Genomic DNA, 25,202 nt, shown 5'->3' on the forward strand with positions numbered 1-25,202 from the left:
GTGTAGTCCACGTGTGAACGAAGTCGCGAGCATCAGCTAGTTTTTACTAAAATCTCTGGCTCCATCTGTCTTTTACCTTTAGTCTATGCACTTAACCAACAATATTTTTTTAACATTAACTGGAAGCTGTAATCCAGCTACATATCAGAACACACCCTCCTCATTAATCACATCAGTGACATTAACAAAGGCTATATAAAACGGTATTAGTTAAACCTAGCTCATTAGTTAACGTTTAACCGGAGATTTAACTGGTGCTATAACTTATAAGATGGATACAAAGTTATCTTTATATTTTGTGGGGCTACTATGTTTTATATTGGGAGTTTCAGCCTTGGACGGAGAAATGGCTGAGCTGGCCAAAATGTTGAGAGATAATTGCGTTGAGGAGTCAGGAGTTGATGTGGGATTAATAGACAAGGTAAACAGTGGGACTTGTTATGAGTATTCCATGCCAAATATCCAAATAGAGAGAAAAAGAGTGATTTTTTAATGATCTTAGATAAGGGATTCATCGTCATCATCATCAACCCATCGCCAGCCTCACTACCGACCGCACGGGTCTTCCCTCAGAATGAGAAGGACTTGACCATAGTCTACTACGCTCGCCAAGTGTGAATTGACAGCTTTCACACATTTGAAAACATTATGGAGAACTGTCACGCATGCAGCTTTCCTCACGATGTTTTCTTTCACCGTTAAAGCAAGTAATATTTTATTGCTTAAAATGCACATAACTCAGAAAAGTTAGAGGTGCGTGCCGTACAACTCAAAATGTCTAGAAATTTGAGTTTTTTATTATAATTGTGGACCTTGATTGACATGGATGGAGCCCTACTAAGATGGGGTTTCCATTTTTCAGAAATCACATATGTCACAAAGCCAGGATGGTTGAGATTCTATCCATATCACAAACTAGCTTATGCCCGCATCATCGTGCGTGTACTACACAAATTTTAAACGTTTTAAACGTGGTTTAAAAGTTGAATTTTCAAAAATCCATTCTTAGCTGATGCCTACGTCATAATAGCTACCTGCATGCCAAATTTCAGCCCGATCCGTCCAGTACTTTGAGCTGTGCGTTGATAGATCAGTCAGTCAGTCAGTCACCTTTTCCTTTTGTATATTTAGATTTTAATTTGTACTTTATTATTTAAGGTAAACAGTGGTGCAGATTTGATGCCCGATGGTAAACTCAAGTGCTACATAAAGTGTGTGATGGAGACTGCTGGAATGATGTCAGACGGTGAGGTGGACGTTGAAGCAGTGATTGCTGTGCTGCCTCCAGAACTACAGAAACATGCTGACACCATGCGAGGGTGTGGAACACAGAAGGGTGCTGATGACTGTGATACTGCTTTCAAGACCCAGGCTTGCTGGCAAAAGGGCAGCAAACAGGACTATATACTCATATAGAAATCTCTTATCATGAGTGTCATACACACCACAGATTTAACTAAAAAATCATCATAAATTAAAAGTCATCATTTAACAATTTCCATCTATCTTTTTTTGTTAGTCTATGCTGGCATATTTTCACTTAAATGTGATGTACAATAAAATATATTTTTAAGTCATTTTTAATTCATTAACCCTAACAGTTTATTAAAATGTAACAGTATCTCAAATCAGAAAAATTCATAGCTTAATATTATAATCAGGCTTTTCCTGTCCTGTGTTTTTAGGGTTCCATACCTCAAAAGGAAAAATGGAACCTTTATAGGATCACTTTGTTGGCTGTCTGTCTGTCAAGAAACCTATAGGGTACGTCCCGTTGACCTAGAATCGTGAAATTTGATAGAAAGGTATGTCTTATAGCAGACATGAAGGGAAAAATCTGAAAACCGTGAATTTGTGGCTACATCACAAGAAAAAATTAAAATGTGTTCATGAACAAATATTGCTACCTTCAACTTTTAAAGTAGATTACTATACCAAGTGGGGTAACATATGAAAGGCCTTTACTTGTACATTCTTAAACAGATTTTTGTTTATTTTTAGGCATAATAATTTTTGATTTATTGTGCAAAATATTGATAAAATCCGACTGTAGTAGGAACCCTCAATGTGCGAGTCTGACTCACACTTGGCCAGATTTTTGCACTAAGACTAGCCATACCCTGTGTACATGAGAGGCCCATGTCAGGCTTATAAATCAAATAAATCAAAATATGTACATAAAGTGTAAGCACAGCTGTTAATTGTCCAATTAGGATTATTAAATTTGTAATTAGGATTAACTGTGAGGAAAAAAATTCAGCAATTTGATTAGCATAATAATAACAAAACATAATTAACAATAATTAATGTAATCATACACTTTCCTGAATAAAGATATCAACAACAAGTATAAAAACCGGTGCCATACTTTTCACAGTGCAGCTAATTCTAGTGTACACTATCTTTTAACTAAATTCAAGGCATTCTACTACAAAAGTATCTACCGGCCGGTTCAAAAGGCGTCCCAAACCAATGGTTGTTTGATATAACATTTTGATATAACAGTGCTCTTCTTAGTTTAAATACATAGTCTGCCTACAAAAGGTAGAATAACATAACCTAAAATAATTTTAAACATCTGTAACATCCCAGTCACAGTCAATTTGAAAACAACAAATAAATTCTCACACAAAACACTGCAAAATATGTTTTGAATCCATCTGATTTGGTCTAGTTTATAAATAGAATGTTGAGTTCATTGATAAAACATCAATTTTGTCACAAGGTCATACTGAGATCCTTCAACAACAACAACAAATACATCTACATAACCTGTAATATGTTTAACCATAGTATATGCAAACAGATTTGAAGGAAAAACAGGAAAAATATATTTAATTATTTATTTACTATAGTTTAGTTGGAAACTTTCATTTGACACACATATTGATGTTTGTTAAATAAAGTTTTTGAACATAGTTCACAATAAATTATTTAGTATAGAAACTGTGACATGTTTTCCAATAAGATTAAATCATGATTGTAATACAAATAGTTCTTATCGAGCGATCATACTATCCAAATATACCTCAACATTTTTGAAACATACCGTAAAGATGTGGTAATTTATGTAAATTATAGGTATATCAGGATGTTCTAATAACATCGGAAACTGAAAAGAAATCGTTCAGTTGTGAAATAGGTGTAGAAAGGTTTTTATATAACTGCAGTCTGGTGGCGTAACAAGACAGCCGATCGGTCTGGTGTCTAGGTTAGGTTGTCAGTCTGCGAAAAGTGGCCACAGAAAAGTGGCCCCAGCTCCTAACCGCTTACCTTCACGGAGTCCAGTGGGTACATTACGCAATGCTCCATGACCCCCGCGATCGCTCCGGCGGTCATGTGTGTGATGGAGCTTTGGGTCGGAAGGGTTTCATAGTCCTCAAAGTTCATAATACTCACAGAATACTACACTTATCACAAAAAAAACACAAATACGACTAGGCCTCTGGAATTTTGCTCTCTACCAATTTATCAATGTCATTTTCACTGCACTTTTTTCGTCTCAGACATCCAAAATTTGGAACGAATAAATCAAAAAAATTATTTCGTAAAAATGAGATGTGATAGCACGCGCGGCAGTTCTACAATGGGGCTGCCAGCGTAAAAAATAAAATTGACAGCTCATAGACATAGACCACAGAGTACATATTATGACATAGATAATTACAGATAGTCCTTGTATTGCTATGTGTAAAAATAAATAATAATTTAAGAAAAAAGTGACAAATCAATAATATAATTTATTTTAGCAATTTCTGTATACTCTCTCTTTTTTTTTAACTGTATCACGATCTCGTCATGATGATGTAGCCTCCATGTAGTTGGTTTAGTTTCTAAACGTAAAACGAGACTGAATCTATGGTTTGGTTAATGACAGGCAATATTGGCGCCAAATTCAAATTAAATTTCGTGTTTCGTTGACCACGTTCACGGTGAACGAAACACGAAAATTAGGTATTTTCTGAATATTTTGTCATTTCAAAATCAAAATCAAAAAATCTATTTATTTATTTTCATGCGGTGCCGGCTTTTGAGATTTGTTTGTCCCACTGACCTGTAGATAATATGTATCAATTGTTATTCATATTGCTGGCAATTGGCATCCACATTCCTTCAGAGCGCCCGTAGCGGACGACCAGTGCTGCAGTCGACTTCAGTGAAGTCCAAAGGGTTAATTTTTTTTATTTATGTTTTTGAATTATCGTGCAAAATGTCGAAAAAATACGACTGTAGTACGGAACCCTCGCGAGCCTGACTCGCACTTGGCCGGTTTTTTTCTCTGTGTTTATCTGTTGGCAAACCAATAAAATGAAATTAAAATCAAAATTATTAGTTCGGATCATTTCGGATGCATTACAGGCACTTAGTAAACTAGTACCCACATATAAAGTAGGTAACTACAGTTTCATTATGTTTTTTAATTGTCCATTGTTCCATGTCTGATGGAATTCGCAGATTCTTATGGCACTTCTTCATTAATCTAGCTAGCCACTCATCTAGCTGGTTTTGTGAGTCTATTGTTATTTTGAAACATAAAATGAAAATCCTCTTCGGTTTCCAAGCACTTGTAGGAATATATTTCCTTTACGGTAAGATATTGTATATCGGAGTATGAGGCGGTGCGTTCCCTCCACGATTACCATCTCGACCTGTTGTGTACTATAGGTACTTACATATGTATCCAATTTAATTTCACCACTTCCCATCACTTCCCGTGACTTCGTCCGCGTGGATTTAGGTTTTTAAAAATCCCGTGGGAACTCTTTGATTTTCGCGTTGGTGGCTCGTGTGTAACATGTGTGTTGAGCGAGTGTTGCGTGCGAGTTTTAGTGTTGTTTAACTTTATCTTGTTCAATAGAGGGCAGCCTCGTGAGTGGCCAATACGCCGAAGATGTGACGAAGAACTTCGTACCACTCACCTTCCCGCAGGTGCATCGCGGCAGTTTCAACATCTCCAACTGTGTGCGCGAGTTGCTCAACTGCTGGGAGGTCATCAAGTGAGTCCCACCGCTGGACAAACTGTGGAACCAAACTCCCTCCAGCGGTGGATTGGGTATTCCCACTATCCTGATCAATAAATTCCTGCAAAGCCGGCAAGGCAACGCATTCGCCTGCTCGTTTGCTCGCCATTTCAAAAAAAAGTTTGTAATCCCACTTCAATATTTATCATATGAGATTCTGGTCCACCAGTACGACGAGGCTGCGTGGCAAAAATCGGAACTAACGTTGCCGTCAAGTGTCCCCTTTGTTGTTGTTTGAATATTGTAAGCCTTTGTTCTCCAACAGCGCCCCCCTGTCAATGTCATTCAAGTGCCAAGAGAGCCTTGCCGCACTGTAGTACTTACTTGAGCCACGCCTACTCGTGAAAACAAGAACTACTTAAATAATAAATTGTTATGTATGTTATTATAGTTGTGTTGTCACTTGGCAGGCCGGATCTGGTGTGCACAGGCGCCTTAATCTTCGAGTCGGTGTGCGGCGTCCTGCGGCACCAGTGCACCGACGCAGAGTACTGGGTCAGCCGTGCGTATCGCCAGCTCACTTCGCTCTTACATCAATATACGTACCTACCTATATAAATACTTACGTGATTGCGCATTAATAGGTACTTAAATGATACCCTAAACAAAAAGAGCCGTGATAGGTCGTTCGATGGGTCCCGAGCACGCGCCTCCCACTTTTCGAAGAACTGTGTGCGTTTTAAGCAAATAAAAAATATATAAGTAATAAGTATCACGGCTTTAACGGTGAAGAAAATCATCGTGAGGAAACTTGCATTTCTGAGAGTTCTCCATAATGTCTTCACAAGTGAACTCTGAAGTCTGTCAATCCGTAGGTAGGTACTTCGACAAACTCTCTCTCATTCTAAGAGAAGACCCGTGCTCAGTAGTGAGCCGGCGATGAGTTAATCATCATGATGTCCGCTGCTTCTTATGCGAGGATTTAGGTTTTTCAAAAATCCCGTGGCTCTTTGAATTTCGGGGATAAAAAGTACTTAACGTAAGTATTACTTTGGTATTACTAACTAGATGATGCCCGCGACTTCGTCCGCGTGGATTTAGGTTATTAAAAATCCCATGGGAACTCTTTGATTTTCCAGGATAAAAAGTAGTCTATGTCCTTCCTCGGGATGTAAGCTAACTCTGTGCCAAATTCCATCCAAATCGGTTAAACTGTTGGGCCGTGAAAAGCTAGCAGACAGACAGACAGACACACTTTCGCATTTATAATATTATAGTATGGATGTATATCCGAGATGAAAGCTTATCTCTGTACAAAATTTATATATGCTACCCGTTCACTTAGGTTTAGGTTTTTGAAATTCCCGTGGGACTCTTTGCTTTCCAGGGATAAAAAGTAGCCTGTCTATTCTTTGATGCAAGCTACCTCTACTGTACCAAACGTCAAAATCGGTTAAACAATTGGGCCATGAAAAGCTAGCAGATAGACTCTCGCATTTTTTAAAAAGAATATTAGCTATTTTAATCATGACTAATATTCTCCTTTCCCCTCCAACTAAGCGTAAAGTTTGTGCAAGGAGTGGGTATGACAATTCTGCTCCATGACATTAGTGCAACGGCCGTGGGATTTGAACCACCCACCTTTTGGGTTTCAGCCCGCTCCTTTACCGTTGAGCTATTGAGGCTCGAATAATTATACGGTATACTTAATATTAATAAATAATTTTAAATACATAGCAAAAATTGCGTAACCTGCAGGAATCGATCCTGCATCTTCTGGGTTTGCGCCCGATGCCTTGACCACTCGGCCACGGTTTCGCTCACAGTGCCAGTGACGAAATTTGTGATATGTATGCTCACTCAGTACTGAAGCGACTGTTTTTGATATGTATATAAAATTATTTAGTAATTTCCTTGAAGTGTAGATAAAAACACTTGGTAAGTATGGATTTAAAAAAAATTTTTTTCTTACAGCTTTGTTGGCACCTATACACGAAGGATTTTGTGATAGATTGTAATGAAAAATATAGGACTAAGTACCAAATATGTGTGATCCCTTACTGCCATATCGCTACCTGTCGTACACTATACCTATATAATCTCCAGATCTATAGTCCATACCTGTTGCAAATCTATGCAAAAAATTACGTCGTTTGACGAACCTGGATCTAATCATTATTTATTTATGACTTGTATATTGTATATGTAGTGTATTATGTAAGCTAGACACCATGAAAATACCAGTTAATACAAAAGCGTATTTTTATTTCCCTCCCATTAATTCGTAGATAGTTCGCAGTATCACTTGTTGGTGAAGGAAAACATTGTGAGTAAAAATGCATGCCTGAAGTTCTCCATATTGTTCTCAAAGGTGTGTGTGAAGTCTGCCAATCCGCACTTGACCAGCGTGGTGTACTATTGGCCAAACTGTTCTCATTCCGAGAGGAGACCCGTTCTTAGTAGTGTACCAGCGGCAGGTCGATGATGATAAATGTAAGGGGGTTTGAAATAAAATATACCTACTTTAGTCGGAAATGCAATTTTTATTACTTACAAGCATAGTCTTCACTTGAAACATCACTGACATATTGTTTAGTTGCTGTAACGCGGCTCTTCAGTTCTCTCAAACAATATCATACAATACAGTGGCGGCTCTTAGCACGGTCCCTATACTATTTCGCAAATACCCGCAATGGGGATGATGACTATGTCAAACATTAATTATTTCTTAGTAATCATTAAAATATAGATTTATCCGAAATTGATAACATCTTTTTTATATTTTATAATTTTTATAGTGTTTTTTACCTACATTTGATAACATCCACATTAGCTGCTTGTTTTAAGTTTGCTAAACATAAAAGTAAGTAAAATTAACGTTAAATGTGTACGACGACACATCTTTGTATTTCATACAAGCTCTCTTACTAAGGAGCGTTTTGACGTTTGATAAAAAGTCACTGATTTGACTAGTAGTCATCATCCCTATTGGAAAACGACCCATAGAAAATAAGGGTAGCCTCAAGGCTAATTTAGACCAGTCGGTAGTGGAAACCTGCTCCTTTAGGCAAGCCAAGGAAGATAATATAGGAACCTGTGCTAGGAACCGAGCCTACTGGATACTGGAACTATTTCATAAAAACACAATATATATTTTTTATACTTATCTAACCGCATAAGTGAATTTAAATTACATACAGCACCCCTAGCACCAATCTATGACGCAATCAATGTGACAATCTCAATCACTAATTTTACGCGTACAACATGAGAAAGGATTCGCCATATTTGCCAACTGTCAACTGTCATGTCAAAAGTACGCTAAAAATACGTTTTACCCTTTATAATGCATAAATTTATGTCAAAAGTACGATTTTAGTCCTATAAAGGTGAATCGTATTTTTGACATGATAGCTGACACAGAGCAAAATATAATATGGTTCGCCATGTTTGCTCGATCCTTTCTCGGATGGTACGCGTAATATAATATACTCGTTCGCTTTTCCACTATTTTTTTTATGAGTTCAAATGCATACAACTGCAATGGTCACATATCATAAGATTGGGGATCGGGAGCTAGGTTTTATTACGAAAGTTGATACGGCGCAATGGAAGATTTCAAAACCCCCAGTTCATGTTGGCCCAACGCATTCGGCGAACGCCGGCCTCTTTGCCTTTACGCAAAAATTATGTGATGTGAGTTGGCAACAGACACTATATGGCGAGCTGGAGAGCGATTGTCATATTGTGGTCCTATATCTAGTCGTTCGCAAATTTTTGAGCCAACATAGGCTATGGGTTTAAGTTGCGTATTAACTGAGGTGCAGCATGCAAATCGCTTCAAGCGCAGGCAATCGTTCAGTATCCAACTTTCGTAACTCGTAAAAACATTGCTATTATGCAAATTGTCGATCAATCGACTCGCCGCAAACGACACAAGACATTCATAATAAAAATCCACGTGTAAAATAATAAAACATATAATTATAATTATGTATGTATCGCATACAGTACAAAGTTCCACGTAAAATTTACAATATTCTAAAATAACAACTTAACAAATTCAAATCAGCTGTTGACACACACAAATAAATATCTCGACAAAAAATTTCGTCGCATAGCTATCACGACAAATTTCGTCGTCTATTATACTTCAGTAAGGGCTGGCCGCTACAAACGACAGACTTTCGATCGCTTATTATTTTAGTCGGTTAGAGCTGTGACAGGTCCCAACAAAGCTCGATGACATCGACCAATTGGGCGATTTTTAGGATGGGAATACAACCGCACGCGCCCGTAAGATTTTCTACGGCCTGTGTCTATGACTATGACTCGTTTAAATTTCTGGACTAAATAACAATTCTAATAAGCGACAGACTAAAATATGAGCCAATCCAAAGTTTGTGGTCTGTGGGATCTTAAGGCAACGATTAGACGAGAAATCTGGCATCATTTTAATCCATAACCTAAGATTGACGAGACTGAAACAAAAAATTAATATTATTTAGATTTATCAATCAAATCAATCACCGATTGAATTGATGCCAGATTTATCGTTCAATTAAAGTTTCGTAGTTTATGAAGCGACGAAAAGATTCGTCTTACATTATGAAGATCGCTGAAGGCCGACGTCGCGTGAAGCGTTTAAGAAAATCGTGTAAAACTTACATTCCAAGTACACCGAGCACGAATACCTATCATAATAATTATATGCATTCATCTTCTGTCGCATTATATTAAATTTAATAATTTTAAATAGCACGTACCTATTATATTTTAATAAGTATTAAAAAAACAATAAACCGGCGTAGAAAGCCTGTTCTACGAAAATTGGCGTTTACTTAAACCGAATCTCAAATGTAACATTGGGGCCGATTCTCTTGTACACGATCTCTAAACTAAACTAAATTAACAGGTCTAAATCTAGTGCTATCCCTTTCCGCAAGCAAAACTATGAAAGGGATAGCAATAGATTTAGACGTGCCATTTTAGTTTAGTTAAGAGATTGTGTACAACGGAATTAGCCACATTGTTGTTTTTGCACAAAAATCTTTCACTTTAGTTAGCGTAAAATTCCAATACGAAATGTATGGGAATAATAACACCCTTAGCAGAATGTTATTTTAAATGATCTTATTCGCCGTTTATATTGACAAATTAACGCAAGCTCCAGTGAAGAGATTTGTTTAGTAAAATTTTAAGTATCCAGTTTACGTTGACACAACGCGTTCGCCAAATCTCGTCCAACATATAAACATTGTTTGCGAATTGCGCTAGTATTCTTTCATGTGTGCACCGAAACTAGTCGAAAATTCGGTCAGTGGAAGCATTCAACAAAAATACGCTAAGGGCATTCGTCGTACGCGTTGGGCTAACGTGAACATGGGGCATCACACTCGAGATTCGGTAAATTACTATTGTATTTTTCGATCGTATGTAAACGAGGCATCGTAATGGTAACAAATTAGGCATTTGAACACTGACCTCTATCTTTTAAAAATATTTGAGCAGCTGGACAGACCGTATTTTAGAAACGGATAGATTTCAAAGGTTATTCGATTATCTCGAGAGTTATAATAATCGATAATACGATTTTTTAAACTGTTCCATGCATGTTGTTTGAAACTGTTTCGTGGGTTTGGCGACAAGGCCGTCAAATGGTGGAGCATTTCGCAGATTATAGCATGTGAAAAAAATTACGTAACACTTTCTTCGATTGAAGTTATTAATTATACGTACTCTTACGATTTTAAGTGTGAAAATTGAATAATCACTTTCCGTGAAAAATCACCTGTGAAATCACTGAAAAAATAAAATTCACCAGATGAAAATGATTTAAACGTAGCACTCTCTAGTCTGATTTGTGTCAGCACACATACAAAGATAGAAGTCAGTGCATATTGTATAGTTCGTAAGCTATCTAATCTCTAGTCTCGCTACTCTGCCGTGTCGGTAGGCGCCGCGTGCCGGATTCCAAACTCTACTTATATAGACTCCCCTATACACTTCGCGTCACCAAAGTTGAAACAATACAGCTAAAAGATCTGTACCCCTAGCACAAAGTTTAATGTCCGTATCAATATTTTAACCTGAACCACCTGGCCGAAGAAGATCGTGGCTCAAGAATTTACGCCAGTGGTACGGGAAGACTCATCATCATGATCAACCCATCGCCGGCTCACTACAGAGCACGGGTCTCCTCTCCTTTCATGGGAAAAGTACCCGTTCTTTCGCGCAGCAGGGTCCAAGGTGCAGATAGCCCTAATAGTTGTCAACCTCCGAAAAGAGACATCTATATGAAGATCACTATTTCAAAATAATAAAATGGTCCCGTCCTCAAAAGAACACCTCTAAAAACAAATATGCTAGCGGCGGTGTAAGTAGCGTGATGAATTTCGTTTTCGAAAACTATACAAACCTTGTACTAGGGGTACTGAGGTGCAATACGTTTTTCAACATTCGTGACGCGTACTATACTTATAAACGACTCCCCTAAAATATATTGCAACCAAAATAATATCTGGCTTGAATAAAATTAAAAACAATGTCTATACTTCATACGCATTCAGAAAATAGTCATTTCAAGTTGTACTTTTATATCTCTGACCAATTCTTCGTTATTAATCTTAAAACCAAATTACAATTACCTTACTGTAAAATTATTGAAACAAACCTGACCAATTCGTTCACCATACCTGACCAACTAGTTCACCATACCTGACCAACTAGTTCACCATACCTGACCAACTAGTTCACCATACCTGACCAACTAGTTCACCATACCTGACCAACTAGTTCACCATACCTAACCAACTAGTTCACCATACCACGACAAAATTTAGTCTACGCATTTTCTCGTGTTATTCATAGAGATAACACGAGTAAATGCGTAGACAAAATTTTCTCGTGCATCATGTTAGGCGTGCTGGTCAATGAGTTCACAATACCTGACCAATTAGTTCACCAGACCTGACCAATTATTTCACTTTACATGAGAAATTATTTCACCATAAACATAATTTTTTTATGGTCCAAGAGAAAAAGAGACAATTTGAGTAATTATTTTCTCAAAGCGTACGAACGATCCGAATCTATCCGATCTCACGCACACACTCACAACTTAGGAACATATACACGCGCCTCCTGAGAGGTCCCACACACACACACACAGACCTTCGCGACAACGCACACACACACATCTCTTATCGACCTATGTGTTTCAAATCATACAACTGTTGACGTGTTTCAGAGTTATGGTTATTACTTATTAGTGTGCACCCGAATGTTAAGAGTTGGACATACCGGTCATTTTTAACTAATAAAAAAAATTCAAATCGACATAATTTCGATACAATATGAGAATCAGGTCAAGTTTAGTTACATGCATTGTGATATTATAAAAATGTAAAAAAGAAATAAAGGGTAGGCTTTAAACTACTACATTAGGATTACATTGGTAGATACTATCTCTTTTATTCTCATGCGTGTTGTATTTTCTATCTTACTCATCAGCAGTACGGATGTGATACGCCATTTAATGTAAACATAACATGACTATCGTATAATATCGTTGGTTGCAATGACAATAATGTGAACAATAAACTAATAGCAAGTAATACTTCGTAAAAAAAGCATTTTTTCATTTTTATTGAAAGTTAAGGTGTAGGTATTTCCAACTCTTAACTAATTAATTTTGGCAGCTACTAAGTATTTAAAAACTTGAACATTATTTAAAAATCTGTCGACAAAAAAGGTATACCTAGTACCAGGAAAGGCAAATATTTCGGATATTCTAAAAACAGGGTTGCCACCTGTGTTATATTTTAAAAATTCTGTTTTTCTATCAAAATTGTTGTCTACTCTATGAATTTATAACAAGCAATAAACTATTTCAAAAAGATTAGGAGGTATAGAATTATGTACATAACAAAAGAAATAGAAATTGTTATCAAACAAGAGAAAGAGAAAGCTGGGAGGTGACAACCCTAGCTAAATGACATATATTATAAGTAACATGTAACACGTATGGCATCTATTTACAGACATTTATGTATATTTATGACCGAGCACGTACAAAATAACACCTCTATACAAGTATACATTCAAAAATGACAGTCGACCACATCATATATTTTTGATATTATTAACTTTTCAAAGTCAAGGCTTATTACTCAAAGTATTAAAGTTACTACTGTAAATTTTTTGATAAATCAGTGTGGAATTTGACATACAATATATTCTAAATACTATCTGTCCCGGCTTTACTCACGTGAGTAAGCCGGGACAGATAGTATTTAGAATGGAAATCACTCACGGTAGTTTAAACGCTAAAATATAATATATTGATAATTAAATACGTAAACTTAAAACTAAAGTTACGAAAAAGTTATATTGAGTACAAATCTATCTATTATTCTCTTATATATATCTCGAAAGTACTTGTAAAAGTTTATTTGAATAAAAAAGTTTTTTTTTTATAATGGTTAGAAAAGCTGCCTTAGAGATCTTCAAAAAATTAACTCATTCAAAAACTAACATTTTTGACATTTATCATCTACACACAAAACTCATGATTTGACAGCTGATTATGACGTATGGAAATAATGACAGATCGTGAGCGTTGCGCGACAATCGCTGAATGTTAAAAAATTTGAAGAATAGTTTTACTTTTGTATCCTACTTATGTCTGTATTTTCTGTTATTTTTTTCTTTTGGTCGTACGAATAAAGTGTATAATAATATAGTGTTTCAGCTCAAGATACGTCAAAAAACAAAAATGGCCGACTGACATGATCAAATGACACGACTGTCCTATCACAATTATACGTAGCAATACAAACTGCAGCCCAACTTAAAACCTAACGCAAAACTATACCTCCTACGTCATATCATAGTCATATAATAATAATATAGTTAGTATATTTGGTTCTCACTACAACAATCGAAGGTCACGCACTCGCATTATATCTCCTAAACATATACATACAAGGCATCATAATATATATTAAGTCATTATATATTTTATATAAAAGTATACCACGAGAACGCGCGCTTCCAATTTAAAAATTTAAAATCAGTCTAAATTTTAAATAATGGCAAAAGTATAAGTATTAAGTAAAATTGTACCAACTATTTTTTTTTATTAGTCGAAAACTTAGTTTTAGTGACTACTAAAACCGTTGAAACGCATTCGATTTTGATATTTTGAAGTTGGATTTATGTAAGTAAATAGTGACGTAGAAATATAGTCACTAAGTTTACGTACGCAACAATATTTAAAAATTATGACATTATTTTCGACTTTACTGTCAAAAAACCGGTAATTTGACAGAGATACTAATGCAAAATGGTATGTATAATCAATCCCTGTCCACAAAGTGTTATTAAAAGGAAGCGCGCGCTTACATATCGACAATTGATAGAACATCGATAGTCGATACTGTGACATTACGATACGATTACGAGCATCGACTCATTTTCAGCGACAAAATAGTTCTATGAACTTTCACAATTAATAGACACGAGCAAAATCACACCGCATACTTAAAAGTTAAATATTTATTATGTGAAAAGTTATTATAATATCAATAATGATCAATTATTACTCTAATAGCTCCAGTACACACTGGACCATTGCATTCGGCGAATGTCGGCCAATGTGACAGTGCTGTTTGCAAATGGCGCCAAAAATGTTTTTGTGATAAACTATGCCCCGTTTGTGACAGATATGTAGTCACATATAAAATCTGACTGAAAAGTATCGTTTCGCCTTTATTTTGTTTACATCAGTACCAAGAAAAATAAAGTGTTTATTTATTTAAAATCCTAAATTTTAACAATGGACTTACTTTGTCATTGCATCGTAAAATTTACCTTATTCAGATAAAATTAAATTTCAAATGCAATCATGGTTCAGGCGATATCTTCATGGACACTTTTTGACGTCCGTAAACTCTACTGCAGTTATTCACCAAAGGAAAACATTGCACATTATTTAAAAAAATCTAATGGTTAATCAGTTTACATATTGGCTGAGTGCAGTGGCCGAATACGTTGGGCCAATGTGTGCAGGGCCCTTTAACTAATAGACAGGTCCCGCTTGACAGCTGCCCTGCGCGATCTCTTATAAAAATGGTCATTATTACAAAAAATAGTACGCATTCAATTGTACACTAAACAAAACTTAACTAAAATCCTATCGCCCAACAAGTTCCCTACATTGATATTCAATACTTTTAAAATAGTGTAGCAAGTTTGGTGTACAATTGAATATGTATCAACAATATAAACTTAAAGCTAACGTGCAATGCGATTCAAATAAATAAAATTATCGGCAATACCCGCCAAGCGGTTCCCCGTACCGGTACGATCGTACTGGGACGTCATTTAAATAAAACTGTTCGTAAAAAATCGTATTACACGTTAGAACTATAATAATTATATTACAGAATTTAAAATCACCTAAATCACCTATTTTCTGTTGACGGCTAAAAAAATTAACAGTTTAAAACACAAGTTAAAAATTAAAATTAAAAATATATCTACACAAGTAGACCATAAGGCGAAATCGCGAGGGCCCTTTATTACGTAAGAATTTTTGATTTTTGATGATACTACCTTATTTTTGAAGGGGGTTAACAAAGTAAATGCCACTTTTTTTTTATTCAGTAGGGCGATTTCGTAAAGCCTGCAGCAATCATGATTACAATCTCAATTGTTGTGATTGGCTGAATTTGTGCTATTCTTGTTGCAACAATGCTTTGTAGCCAATAGTGAGCGGGCGTCAACCAATCAGAGGTGATTGCGATCGTGACATTCTAGCTGTCATTCTACTGCAATCGCGCAGCCGATACAAGTTAGCCCTTTACTGCAATCTCACCCGATGGTAAGTGATGATGCAGTCTAAGATGGAAGCGGGCTAACTTGGAAGGGGTATAGCAGTTATTTATTAAACCCTTTGGTTACCCCTTTCCATCAAATATAAAAGTTTCTATAGATTTGAAGCATACCGTTGCCGCTTTTTCACCGACTACATATACATATACATAGTATATTACGTGTATTTATTTTATTTAATTAGTACACCCCTTCCGCTTTCTTTAATTTTTATAATATCCTCTACCCTAAGGTTGCCTGGAAGAGATCGCTATTTTAGCGATGAGGCCGCCTATTGTACTTCTTTTTACTTTTACTTTACTTTTACTTCCAAAAGGAGGAGAATCTCAATTCAGCGCGTTTATTTTATACATAACAGTAAGACATATTCCTTTTCCTTCTCCAATTAAACCCAAAGCTTGAAGTTGATACGACAGCATTGGAACATGGACTTGAACCGTCCCTTATTTGAAATTTAAACTGGAATTCATGGTCAAGATAGGGGCTTCTTTAGGAGACCATTCAGACGACATGTGTCATATGAATGGTCCTCTAAAGAAACTCCATCTTGACCATGAATTCTAGTTTTAGTGTTTTCCTTGACCAGAGAGTGACTGATGCTGTAAGTCGAAACTACTTTCCTCCTCCCCCATAACCTAAGGTAGAAAAAACCATCAAAATCCTTACGTAATAATACCATTTCCCCTGTCGTCGGTCGGTGCGTGGTGTACAAGTGTACAAGTCTAGAAGAGCCTGGCGCGCCGCTTGAGCTCGTTGCGGCGCCACTGCGGCAGGCGGTAGAACTCCTGGCGGCCCACTTGCAGGATGGCCTCGAACTCTGCGTCCGACAGGTGGCGCTGTAACAAGCATTACAGTTAGCAGGCTCGTGCAGGTGAGACGTGGATATGTTGGGCAGGAGCCTCGGAGCCCTCCAGCACGAACCTCGACCACTGATCCCGTGGTCAACCACAACCCTTGACCCCGTCGACTCCTATCTCTATCCCATGATCAACCCTGACCACTGACCCCACGATTGACCCGGTTTCCTGACTTTATGGTCGACCCCAACCTCTAACCCCATTGTCGACCTCAATCATTGGCCCTACCATCGACCCCGATTTCTGACCCATGGTCGCCCTCAATTACTAGCCCTATAGTCGACCCCTTGCCTCACCAGTCTGGCCGCTACAAACCCGATCCGTGACCGCAATAGGTCGACCCTAAAACTGACACCAAGTTCGACCAAAATTTGACCCCATGGTTGCCCCTTGCTTCATTAGCCCGACTGCTGCAGACATGACCTCTCCATCGCGGTGCTATTTATTCTCTAAGGGTGAAAGCTTTTGCGCAGAAGTGGCAGATTATCACTCACCTCTAAGTTGAGTCGGTCTACGTCAGGCGGCAGGCGGTAGTTGGTGATCAGCAGCAGATGGTACGGGTACAGCTTGGCGGGCTCGTGCAGGAGATGCGACGTGGCCATGTTGGGCAGGGAGCGCCGGACCCCTCCGCCGCGAACCCCGACCCCCGACCCCATGGTGGACCCCGGCCCCACCGGCCCCGCCGCTGCGGATATGACCCCTCCGCCGCGGATCACAACCCCGCCGTCGGTCGTCTGCAAACACCACAGAATCACTATATTGGCTGCACCATTTTGTTTTTGTAACATCTCCACAGTTTACCCAGATTCGCAATAAAGAAATTTGTATTTTGTATTTGTATCCAAATGATAAACTTACCCGTAATCCATACTTTATAATTATAACTATAGTATTATAATAATTCATAATTAAAAGTGTGTGTTTCTGTCTGTCTGTCTGTCTGTCCGTCTGTGCAAGTATAGCTTGCATCCTGGGGAAGGAAATGGGCTACTTTTTTTAATAATATAATCAATCTATCTGTTATCTGTCGATAAGTTTCTTAGCAATGTTATTTGTCAACAAATGCATGGCTTATGAATGTGGAAGAAACGATTGCGATCTTGATCTGTCGCGTACATGAGGTTATTTGGTTTTTTTTTAATTTCCCCTATTGAAATATCGTATCGTATCGTAGATAATGAATACAACACTCACCACAGCACTTCTATCCACGTCGGTGATAGAGCCGGCAGAAACTGAAAATTAGAAAACGATTCTATCACTTACATTACCAAAAAAGAATACATTTAAAAAAACAAAAGAAATAGCAATAATTTAGTAAATAAAATTATTGGATAGATAGGGACACGTGAAAAGCTAAGCTATCATGCCGTGAGGTCTACCGCAAGCTTAGCTTCTTTGGCCGTGTGCTCAGTTTGACCAGTTGATAACAGTCATTACTAATTGCCAAGTGAGGGTAGTACAGCAGAATTTCACAAATAAAATTAAACTAAGTACATATTTATGATGAAAGAATGTTAAAGATGATCTATAAATATAAATACATTTAATAAATGAATAGTAAAGTGCGTTACACGGATTTGATTGAACGATAGTACGGCCTGGTAGGCTAAGATCTATAGCGCTTACTTTGACTTTTCTCAGACTAGTTTCTGAGCAATTTAATAGTATGCACGCGTCATAGATTTCAGCTTTTGGAGATGACCGTTTGACGACCAGTCTGGTATCAAAACAATCCGTGACTTTGTTTATCCCGGAAAATAAAAGAATTCCCATGGGATTTTTAAAAAACCTAATACCACGCGGACGAAGCCGCGGGCATTAGCTAGAAGGTATAAATAAATAGTCAATGGCCCCGATTCTCTAGTCTCTCTCTAAACTAAATTTAGAGTATCTGCATCCTTTCTTTTTACTAATGCTAAAAAAGGAACGGAACATGACTTTCACATTTAAAGACTCTAAATTTAAGTGCACAATGTGGCTAATTCCGTTGTGCACAATCTCTAAACTAAACTAAAATGGCACGACTAAATCTATTGCTATCCCTTTCATAATGTTGCTTGCGGAAAAGGATAGCACTAGATTTAGACTTGTTAATTTAGTTTAGTTTAGAGATTGTGTACAAGAGAATCGGCCCCAATACAAATTTAAACAGAAAAATTAAATTTAGAAATGTCAAACTGCTTCTGTCCTTTTCATATTACAATAGTAAGTAGAGGGTGCGAATACTCTAAAATTAGGTTGTGCTTAGAATCGGTGCCATTGTCATCAATCCAAAGCCACAGATCAGATTGGAGTGATGCGAGATTGATCGTATCATGGCCGCGTTAGTGACAAGCGGATCTGCGGCGCTATCATCATCTCGCTCTGACGCGAGTGAAATAAATATATCTATCCTTTTCGGAAGCGAGGCGCACGCTTTACTTACTGCACAGGTCCGTCCGCACTGAGCGCACAAAATTAATAAAATAGAGCGCTTGTCATTTCAGGAAATAGTATAATGGACATACATACATATAGATATTGTATATACGTATGACATATTTTTATTACATAGAAACACAAAATTAACATTTAATAGCTAAAAAATCCCCGTCATCCCCGATTTTAAAAAACTAATTATTTACTTTCATAAATATTTTTAAATGCATTAAGACGTTGAACAAAATATTGAAAAGAAACACCTAACACTAGAGGTATTTCAAAAACTAGTCTCAAAGATACTTTTATATAGTCCGTACAAAATGAGTTCTCACGTGCCATTTTAACTCTGTGTGTCAACTGGGAGGTCAAAAGTACGGTTCACCTTTAAAATAAGGACTAAAATCGTACTTTTGACATGACGGACACCTAAAGTTTTGATATTTGTAATACTATTACATATTTTTTGTATTTTTTTTGTGACTAAGTATTTAATGTGACTAATTTTATCAAAACTATGTACTTACACGTTGTTAGGTATATCATAACATATTGCATGCTAATAGGCAGAATTTGGTTGTACCTTTTTGTTTTTGTAACATCTCCACTGTTTCCCCATATTCGCAATAAAGAAATTTGAATTTAATTGAATTGATTTGAAAGTTAAAATGGCGCGTGAGAACTCATTTTGTACGCAGTATACATCAAGATGCCTCATAAACGGGCTACAACCGAAAATAGAGGCCTATTGCTGGGCGCCTTTAGGGTGGAGGTAATATTTTAAAATACTAAAAATAATTTGAATTATATAATAACTTAGCACCTAGGATTTGAATAATGTATTTTTTTTTGTATGATTCTGTTGGTAGTTCAATAAAAAAAAAGTATAGGAAATATACTCACTGTCTGATTTGCCGCTGCTGAAGTCGGTGCTGTGCGTTTTGTCGCCGAGCCCGCTAAATGTGAAGTCACCCTGAAAACATATACACGTCTCCTTCACTCATTTGTACATTGTGTGAAATGAAAGACCACTAACTTACGAAGAGGAACCAAATATTTATAAAACGTAACAGACAAGTGGTAACAAATTCCTAAAAGGCCGGCAACGCATCGGCAGTTCCTCTGGTGCTGCAAAAGTCATGGGCGGCGGTAATCACTTAACATCAGGTGACCCGCTTGCTCGTTTGCTCGCTACATCTATTTAAATAAATTAAAAAAAGGTGGTAATACATATATAAAATTATATAATAATAATATAAAAGAATTTAAAACGTGTTCATGAACAAATAGAATTTGTATTTTCAATTTTCAAAGTAAGATAACTAGGATCAAGTGGCATATGAAAGGGTTTTACCTATACATTCTAAAACAGATTTTTATTTATTTTTATGCATAACAGTTTTTGATTTATCGTGCAAAATGTCAATAAAAACCCGAGGAGCCGTAACCGTTTCGGGTCCGTTCATCGTAACTTGTCGCGTGAGAATATATTGGCACCATTGCTTTGTTTGCTTTATTCCTTAGAAATTAGGGCTTATTATTGTGTGATTTGCAATGGTGTCAATATATTCTCACGTGTCAAGTTACGATGAACGAGCAATAAATGCATTTTTTTTTAGGGTTCCGTACCTCAAAAGGAAAAACGGAACCCTCATAGGATCACTTTGTTGTCTGTCTGTCTGTCCGTCTGTCTGTCAAGAAACCTACAGGGTACTTCCCGTTGACCTAGAATCATGAAATTTGGCAGGTAGGTAGATCTTATAGTTGACATTTGGGGAAAAATCTGAAAACCGTGAATTTAGGCTTACATCACAAAAAAAATTAAATTGTGGTCATGAACTAATAATTAGTATTTTCAATTTTCTAAGTAAGATAACTATATCAAGTGGGGTATCATATGAAAGGTCTGTGCATTCTAAAATAGATTTTTATTTATTTTTATGTATCATAGTTTTTGAATTATCCTGCAAAATGTCGAAAACCCTCGACCCTCAATGTCGGAACCCTCATTGCACGAGCCTGACTCGCACTTGGCAGGTTTTTTTTCTTTCTTATATGTACTCACCGCAGTACTGGATGAGAAGGTATGCGAGCGCGCTGCGAGTCCGTAACCAGGTCGCGGCGCCGCGCGCAGGGACGACACCACTGCAACACTACCGGCTTTACACGCGCACTAAGCCTCGCACTAAGCGCACTAACCCCCGCACTAAACCTCGCACTAACTGCGCACCAAACTGCACGAGAAGTGACCGAAACAATCGGAGCTACTTTGAGTTGTGCAAAAATATTCTCAATAGGATCTGCGTGAAATATTATACAGAAAAAAAATTGAAAAAAAAATCAAAACCCGACAGACTTAAAAAAATTTTATTATAGAACTTCATTACAATAACTCTTGTATACCTAATACAGTCGGTAGTAAATTAAATTATTTTTTTAATTTTTAGCCACTTATTGAAGTACCTAGCTTTTTTTTACACGTCGGACTTTACAAAGAGATATTTGTATCTTCGGCTTCATAGATTGCTGTCTCACAAGTTAAAGCGTGTATACTTTTGCAGAACTCATAATCTTCCGAGTCAATTTGGCCTATATTCTCATGTAACATAGTATGCAGGGTGCGGATGGTATAAGGTCAACATACCGGATGAGCTGATACCGACAAGAGGAGAGTATGAAGAGGGTCTGAAGAGTCAGGAATGAGGGGTATATCTCACGCATGCACGCCATGTGTTGGTCAGGTGGTTGGTAGATGCAGGGGTAAATGGAACCTGGATGTAGGGTAATGATATTGCATGCGCACAGATCGCTAGCTATTGTTGATATGTATGGGGTAAGGATTACACACAGAGGCCGATGGTTGATGGATACGGATATCTGGTTCGGGTAAAAGGTATCCTAATAAATAAGGGTAAGACGTAAGAGTGTAGAAATATTGTGGAAATATTATGACGCAGTCCACCACCTAATAAAATGAAAGGGGTAAAAAGCGAAGGGGTATGAGATATGAAGCAGGTGTAAGTAGTCACCGCGTGGTACGCTTGTAGGCTGCCATTTCATGTAAGAAGGGGTAAGTGCAACATACTAACATTGAAAATTGCAGTTCGCCGGCTGTTGATTATAGTGAGTGTACGGTAAGGGTATGAGGATATGGACAGGTGCAATAGATATGAGATAGGTGCAAGTTACTTAATTTGAACCCTTGCATTACGCATTTTTAAAAGGGAGTGGGGGTTAAAAGGGAGGGCTGTTTTTGTGCTTCGGGTGAGTTTTTAGGAAAGATTTAAGGAATAATGGCATAATTTAGAAGGAATTTACGAGATACTAATTGAGCTTACTTCCTTTGTCTGCAGTCCACCAAATATTTTAAGAGGTAGGAGTTTTAACTCGCGCAGTCTGCCAGTCGGTAGTGTGACGTTGTAAATTTTGAACTACTAACTAGCGTTTCGCTTTTAATAAAAATCAATTTTGTTCAAAGTATGTTGGTGCCACCTAGCATCAAGGTGCAGAACTACGCGTGGGTCGATGTTCAGAGTTCATTCGAGCCACAATAGATGGCGTTTGCTTCGTTGTCAATTGTCGTAAAAATAAAACAAAATAATTAAATAAAACCATAATATCATTTGTTTATTGTTAAGTCATTAACAAAACGGTTCTTATAATATATCCTTAGGTTCCGCAAATATTCAAAAATGAATTGGCTTCATGATCAAACTAAATGAGAGCGGCCACACTCGGGTTGCGTCTGGCAACACCGATTGGTGAGATTTAGAATTTTTCTGGAGTCAACATGTGAAGACGAATTTTTTCGTTCCAGGAAAATCTCACTCTTTTTCGCCCATGGCTTCGCCTGGAAAAATACAATAGTTATAAATTTAGTCATCCTAACGTATTTCAATGTTTCATCAATTATGTTCCAGTTATTTTACCTTCCCAAATAAATGAGGATAATGGGTTGTGGGTGGACTCCTGAAAACCATTGGTGGCCAGGAGTTCAATAGGGTTTCCGTTTGCGTTTCCGTTTGCGTTTCCGTTTTTAGTTTTCGGTTTTCGTATTTATTTCTTTTGCACATTCACGTTGGCAACTTAATTTCTATGGATAAGACTTGGTGAAAATCTTTGTAATGAAACATTTCGGTTGTGAAGAATCAAGTTAAATCGAGTTTTGGGAGCTTGGCCGATGCCGTCCAGCTACATTGCAGTCTTCGCACCTACAAGTAAGCAAATGTTTGTATCCTGGAACAGTTTAGTGAACCTTCTTAGTGTATGTGTACAGTAAGAACCCTGTCTTTACTACTGAGCTTTTATTTTGAAACAATTTTATGAATTTTACTGTGTCATTGTCTATTCCATGCCAATGGCATCTTAAATTTAAAACATAGATTTTATGTACTATCTACCTAAGGCATTCTAATGTATCTAAATTAAGTCTTGGCATTAAGCTAGAATAACTAAGCATTATTAGCCATCACTATGTATTAAGCGACCCCGGTAAAAGTTACATTAAAAACAATTTTGCCTAACATCTAGCAAATTTCATTTATAACACCTCATATACATTACAAGGGAGTCGACGGCTAGCTTCTATTCTTTACTAGGTAGATAGATCAAGTAAGTAAAATTATTTTTTTTTTCCTCTAATCTTTGTAAGGTGGTAGATTATTCCGTATCCGGGTATATTTCTATTCCGCCCAATTTACCACCCTTACAAATGGCGCCCGAACGTTTTTTATATAGTTATTTCTGTATATTTTGAGAAATTTTGTAAATTTTATGAAATGTACTCCGCTGATTGTACAATTTTCTAAGTAGTGACACATTGCAAAGAGCACTAAGCTGTTTTTATGGTTAACTAACTAAATAATAACTAATAGTTAGAAATTTTGTTTGATAGTTTAAGTAATTTTCTGAGTATAGTCCAACATTGGTTTTTTTTCTTATTTAATTAACACATTATAAATGGTGCTTATGCCGTTTAATTATGTTATCGACTTACCTTGGAGGTGTATAAGTGAATGTTTGCCTTCAGTTTAGTAATAAACATTGCTTAACTGAGTTGTTGTTGGGTATTGCTTTCAATAGTAAGTACATCTTATGTTTGAAAATTCCGGTAACTTAGTATAATTAAAGTTTTGAAACGCTATGTGCCGTTAACTAGTTACACACATACATTTATAAATACTAAGAGTTACAACTTGTGAAACTAAATATATAAACTATATTCAGAGATTACATTAAGTTCAAGTATGAAGTTATGAACAATTTTTTGTCAGTGACTTGATACTTCATTATTTTGTTGAAATTTTGTTTAGAGCTGTGTTAAGGTTATGATAAAAGCTACTTCACACACAAAACATGTTACAGAACTGTGTCAGGTAAAAGGGATGTTTTGTTGTTAATGACCAAGTTCTTTACTTGTGTCTCTGCACAGTTCTTACTAATTAGTTTTTTGAATTTTTGTCTGGAGCGGGTTTACTAATCGCCTTTTTACTACAACTTGGACATGTCTTTACTGTAAAGTTCTGACGTCCACACGAAAAACATCTAATAAATTTCGGAACTGTCCTGCAAAATTTAAAGGAATGGTTACCCTTGCCGCACTTGTAACATAGTTGTTTATTTGTTTTCGTAAAATCAGTGCCTTTACTTGTATCAACCTTAGGTGCAGGTGTGACTGAAAGTGTGTTTATCTGTTTTGTCACTTGTTTGTAAGCAAACTCTGAACTTAAAGTTGCCTTACTGTTAGTAGGCTCAGAAAATAAGGCGGAACGCTGCCTCGCAGCCTCTAGTTTGCGACACTTTTCCTTCAACATTGCGACAGACTTAATGTCAACAAGAGCTAATTGTTCTGAGTAAAAAGGGCGAATATTATGTAATAAAATTTGTAACTTTTGTTCTTCGGAAAGTGGTGTTGACAACCTTGAAAACATGCAGAACATTATAGCGAAATAGATAGACACAGGTTCTTCAGAGCCTTGTGTTCTTGCTCGAATTTCACCTAGCAACCTGTAGTCATAATCTACTGCATCAAATTCCTCTAAAAATAAAGTTTTCAATTCTGACCAAG

General features: G+C 37.0%; 4 protein-coding genes and 1 long non-coding RNA gene across 15 annotated transcripts in view; 2 read left to right on the forward strand and 3 right to left on the reverse strand.

The window, feature by feature from the left end:
* The window catches only part of mfrn (mitochondrial iron transporter mitoferrin), a 35,484-nt gene extending 31,884 nt beyond the window's left edge, over window positions 1–3,600 (reverse strand). The window contains exon 1 of the mRNA XM_034981455.2: window positions 3,274–3,600. Coding sequence (XP_034837346.1) covers window positions 3,274–3,390 — 117 coding nt within the window. The 5' untranslated portion in view covers window positions 3,391–3,600. The remainder of the gene's footprint in view (window positions 1–3,273) is intronic.
* LOC117993651 (general odorant-binding protein 69a-like) lies at window positions 208–1,594 on the forward strand. Its single transcript, XM_034981457.2, has 2 exons — window positions 208–421; window positions 1,159–1,594. The coding sequence occupies exons 1-2, from the start codon at window positions 272–274 to the stop codon at window positions 1,414–1,416; spliced, it is 408 nt and encodes a 135-aa protein (XP_034837348.1). The 5' UTR covers window positions 208–271; the 3' UTR covers window positions 1,417–1,594.
* Window positions 3,601–4,418: 818 nt separating the features above from the next.
* On the forward strand, window positions 4,419–7,183 carry LOC117993654 (uncharacterized). Of its 2 annotated transcripts, XM_069507018.1 has the most exons (4): window positions 4,419–4,589; window positions 4,859–4,997; window positions 5,432–5,523; window positions 6,936–7,183. In XM_069507018.1, exons 1-4 carry the CDS (start codon window positions 4,436–4,438, stop codon window positions 6,977–6,979), a joined length of 429 nt encoding a protein of 142 aa, XP_069363119.1. In that variant the 5' UTR covers window positions 4,419–4,435; the 3' UTR covers window positions 6,980–7,183. The 2 variants fall into 2 exon arrangements, with proteins under 2 accessions (XP_069363119.1, XP_069363117.1); XM_069507016.1 differs by lacking the exon at window positions 6,936–7,183 and having other exon boundaries at window positions 5,432–6,045.
* A 301-nt stretch (window positions 7,184–7,484) lies between these two features.
* LOC138404057 (uncharacterized) lies at window positions 7,485–13,202 on the reverse strand. The gene is made up of 2 exons (XR_011238159.1): window positions 9,978–13,202; window positions 7,485–9,813 (listed from the first exon to the last, which is right to left on the reverse strand). It is a non-coding gene; the product is annotated as an uncharacterized lncRNA (long non-coding RNA).
* Window positions 13,203–13,439: 237 nt separating this feature from the next.
* The window catches only part of Unc-115a (Uncoordinated 115a), a 112,235-nt gene continuing 100,472 nt past the window's right edge, over window positions 13,440–25,202 (reverse strand). For 4 of the 10 annotated variants that reach the window (XM_069506862.1, XM_069506861.1, XM_069506856.1 and 1 more), the window contains 6 exons: window positions 21,201–21,280; window positions 20,039–20,108; window positions 19,143–19,160; window positions 17,909–17,949; window positions 17,209–17,448; window positions 13,440–16,693 (listed from right to left, as the gene is read on the reverse strand). In XM_069506862.1, the coding sequence (XP_069362963.1) occupies window positions 16,580–16,693; window positions 17,209–17,448; window positions 17,909–17,949; window positions 19,143–19,160; window positions 20,039–20,108; window positions 21,201–21,280 (563 nt within the window). In that variant the 3' untranslated portion in view covers window positions 13,440–16,579. The remainder of the gene's footprint in view (window positions 16,694–17,208; window positions 17,449–17,908; window positions 17,950–19,142; window positions 19,161–20,038; window positions 20,109–21,200; window positions 21,281–25,202) is intronic. The other 6 variants (XM_069506857.1, XM_069506860.1, XM_034981452.2 and 3 more) reach the window with 3 other exon arrangements.

The sequence above is a fragment of the Maniola hyperantus genome, chromosome 24 (assembly GCF_902806685.2).
Source record: "Maniola hyperantus chromosome 24, iAphHyp1.2, whole genome shotgun sequence".
Lineage (NCBI taxonomy): Eukaryota > Metazoa > Arthropoda > Insecta > Lepidoptera > Nymphalidae > Maniola > Maniola hyperantus.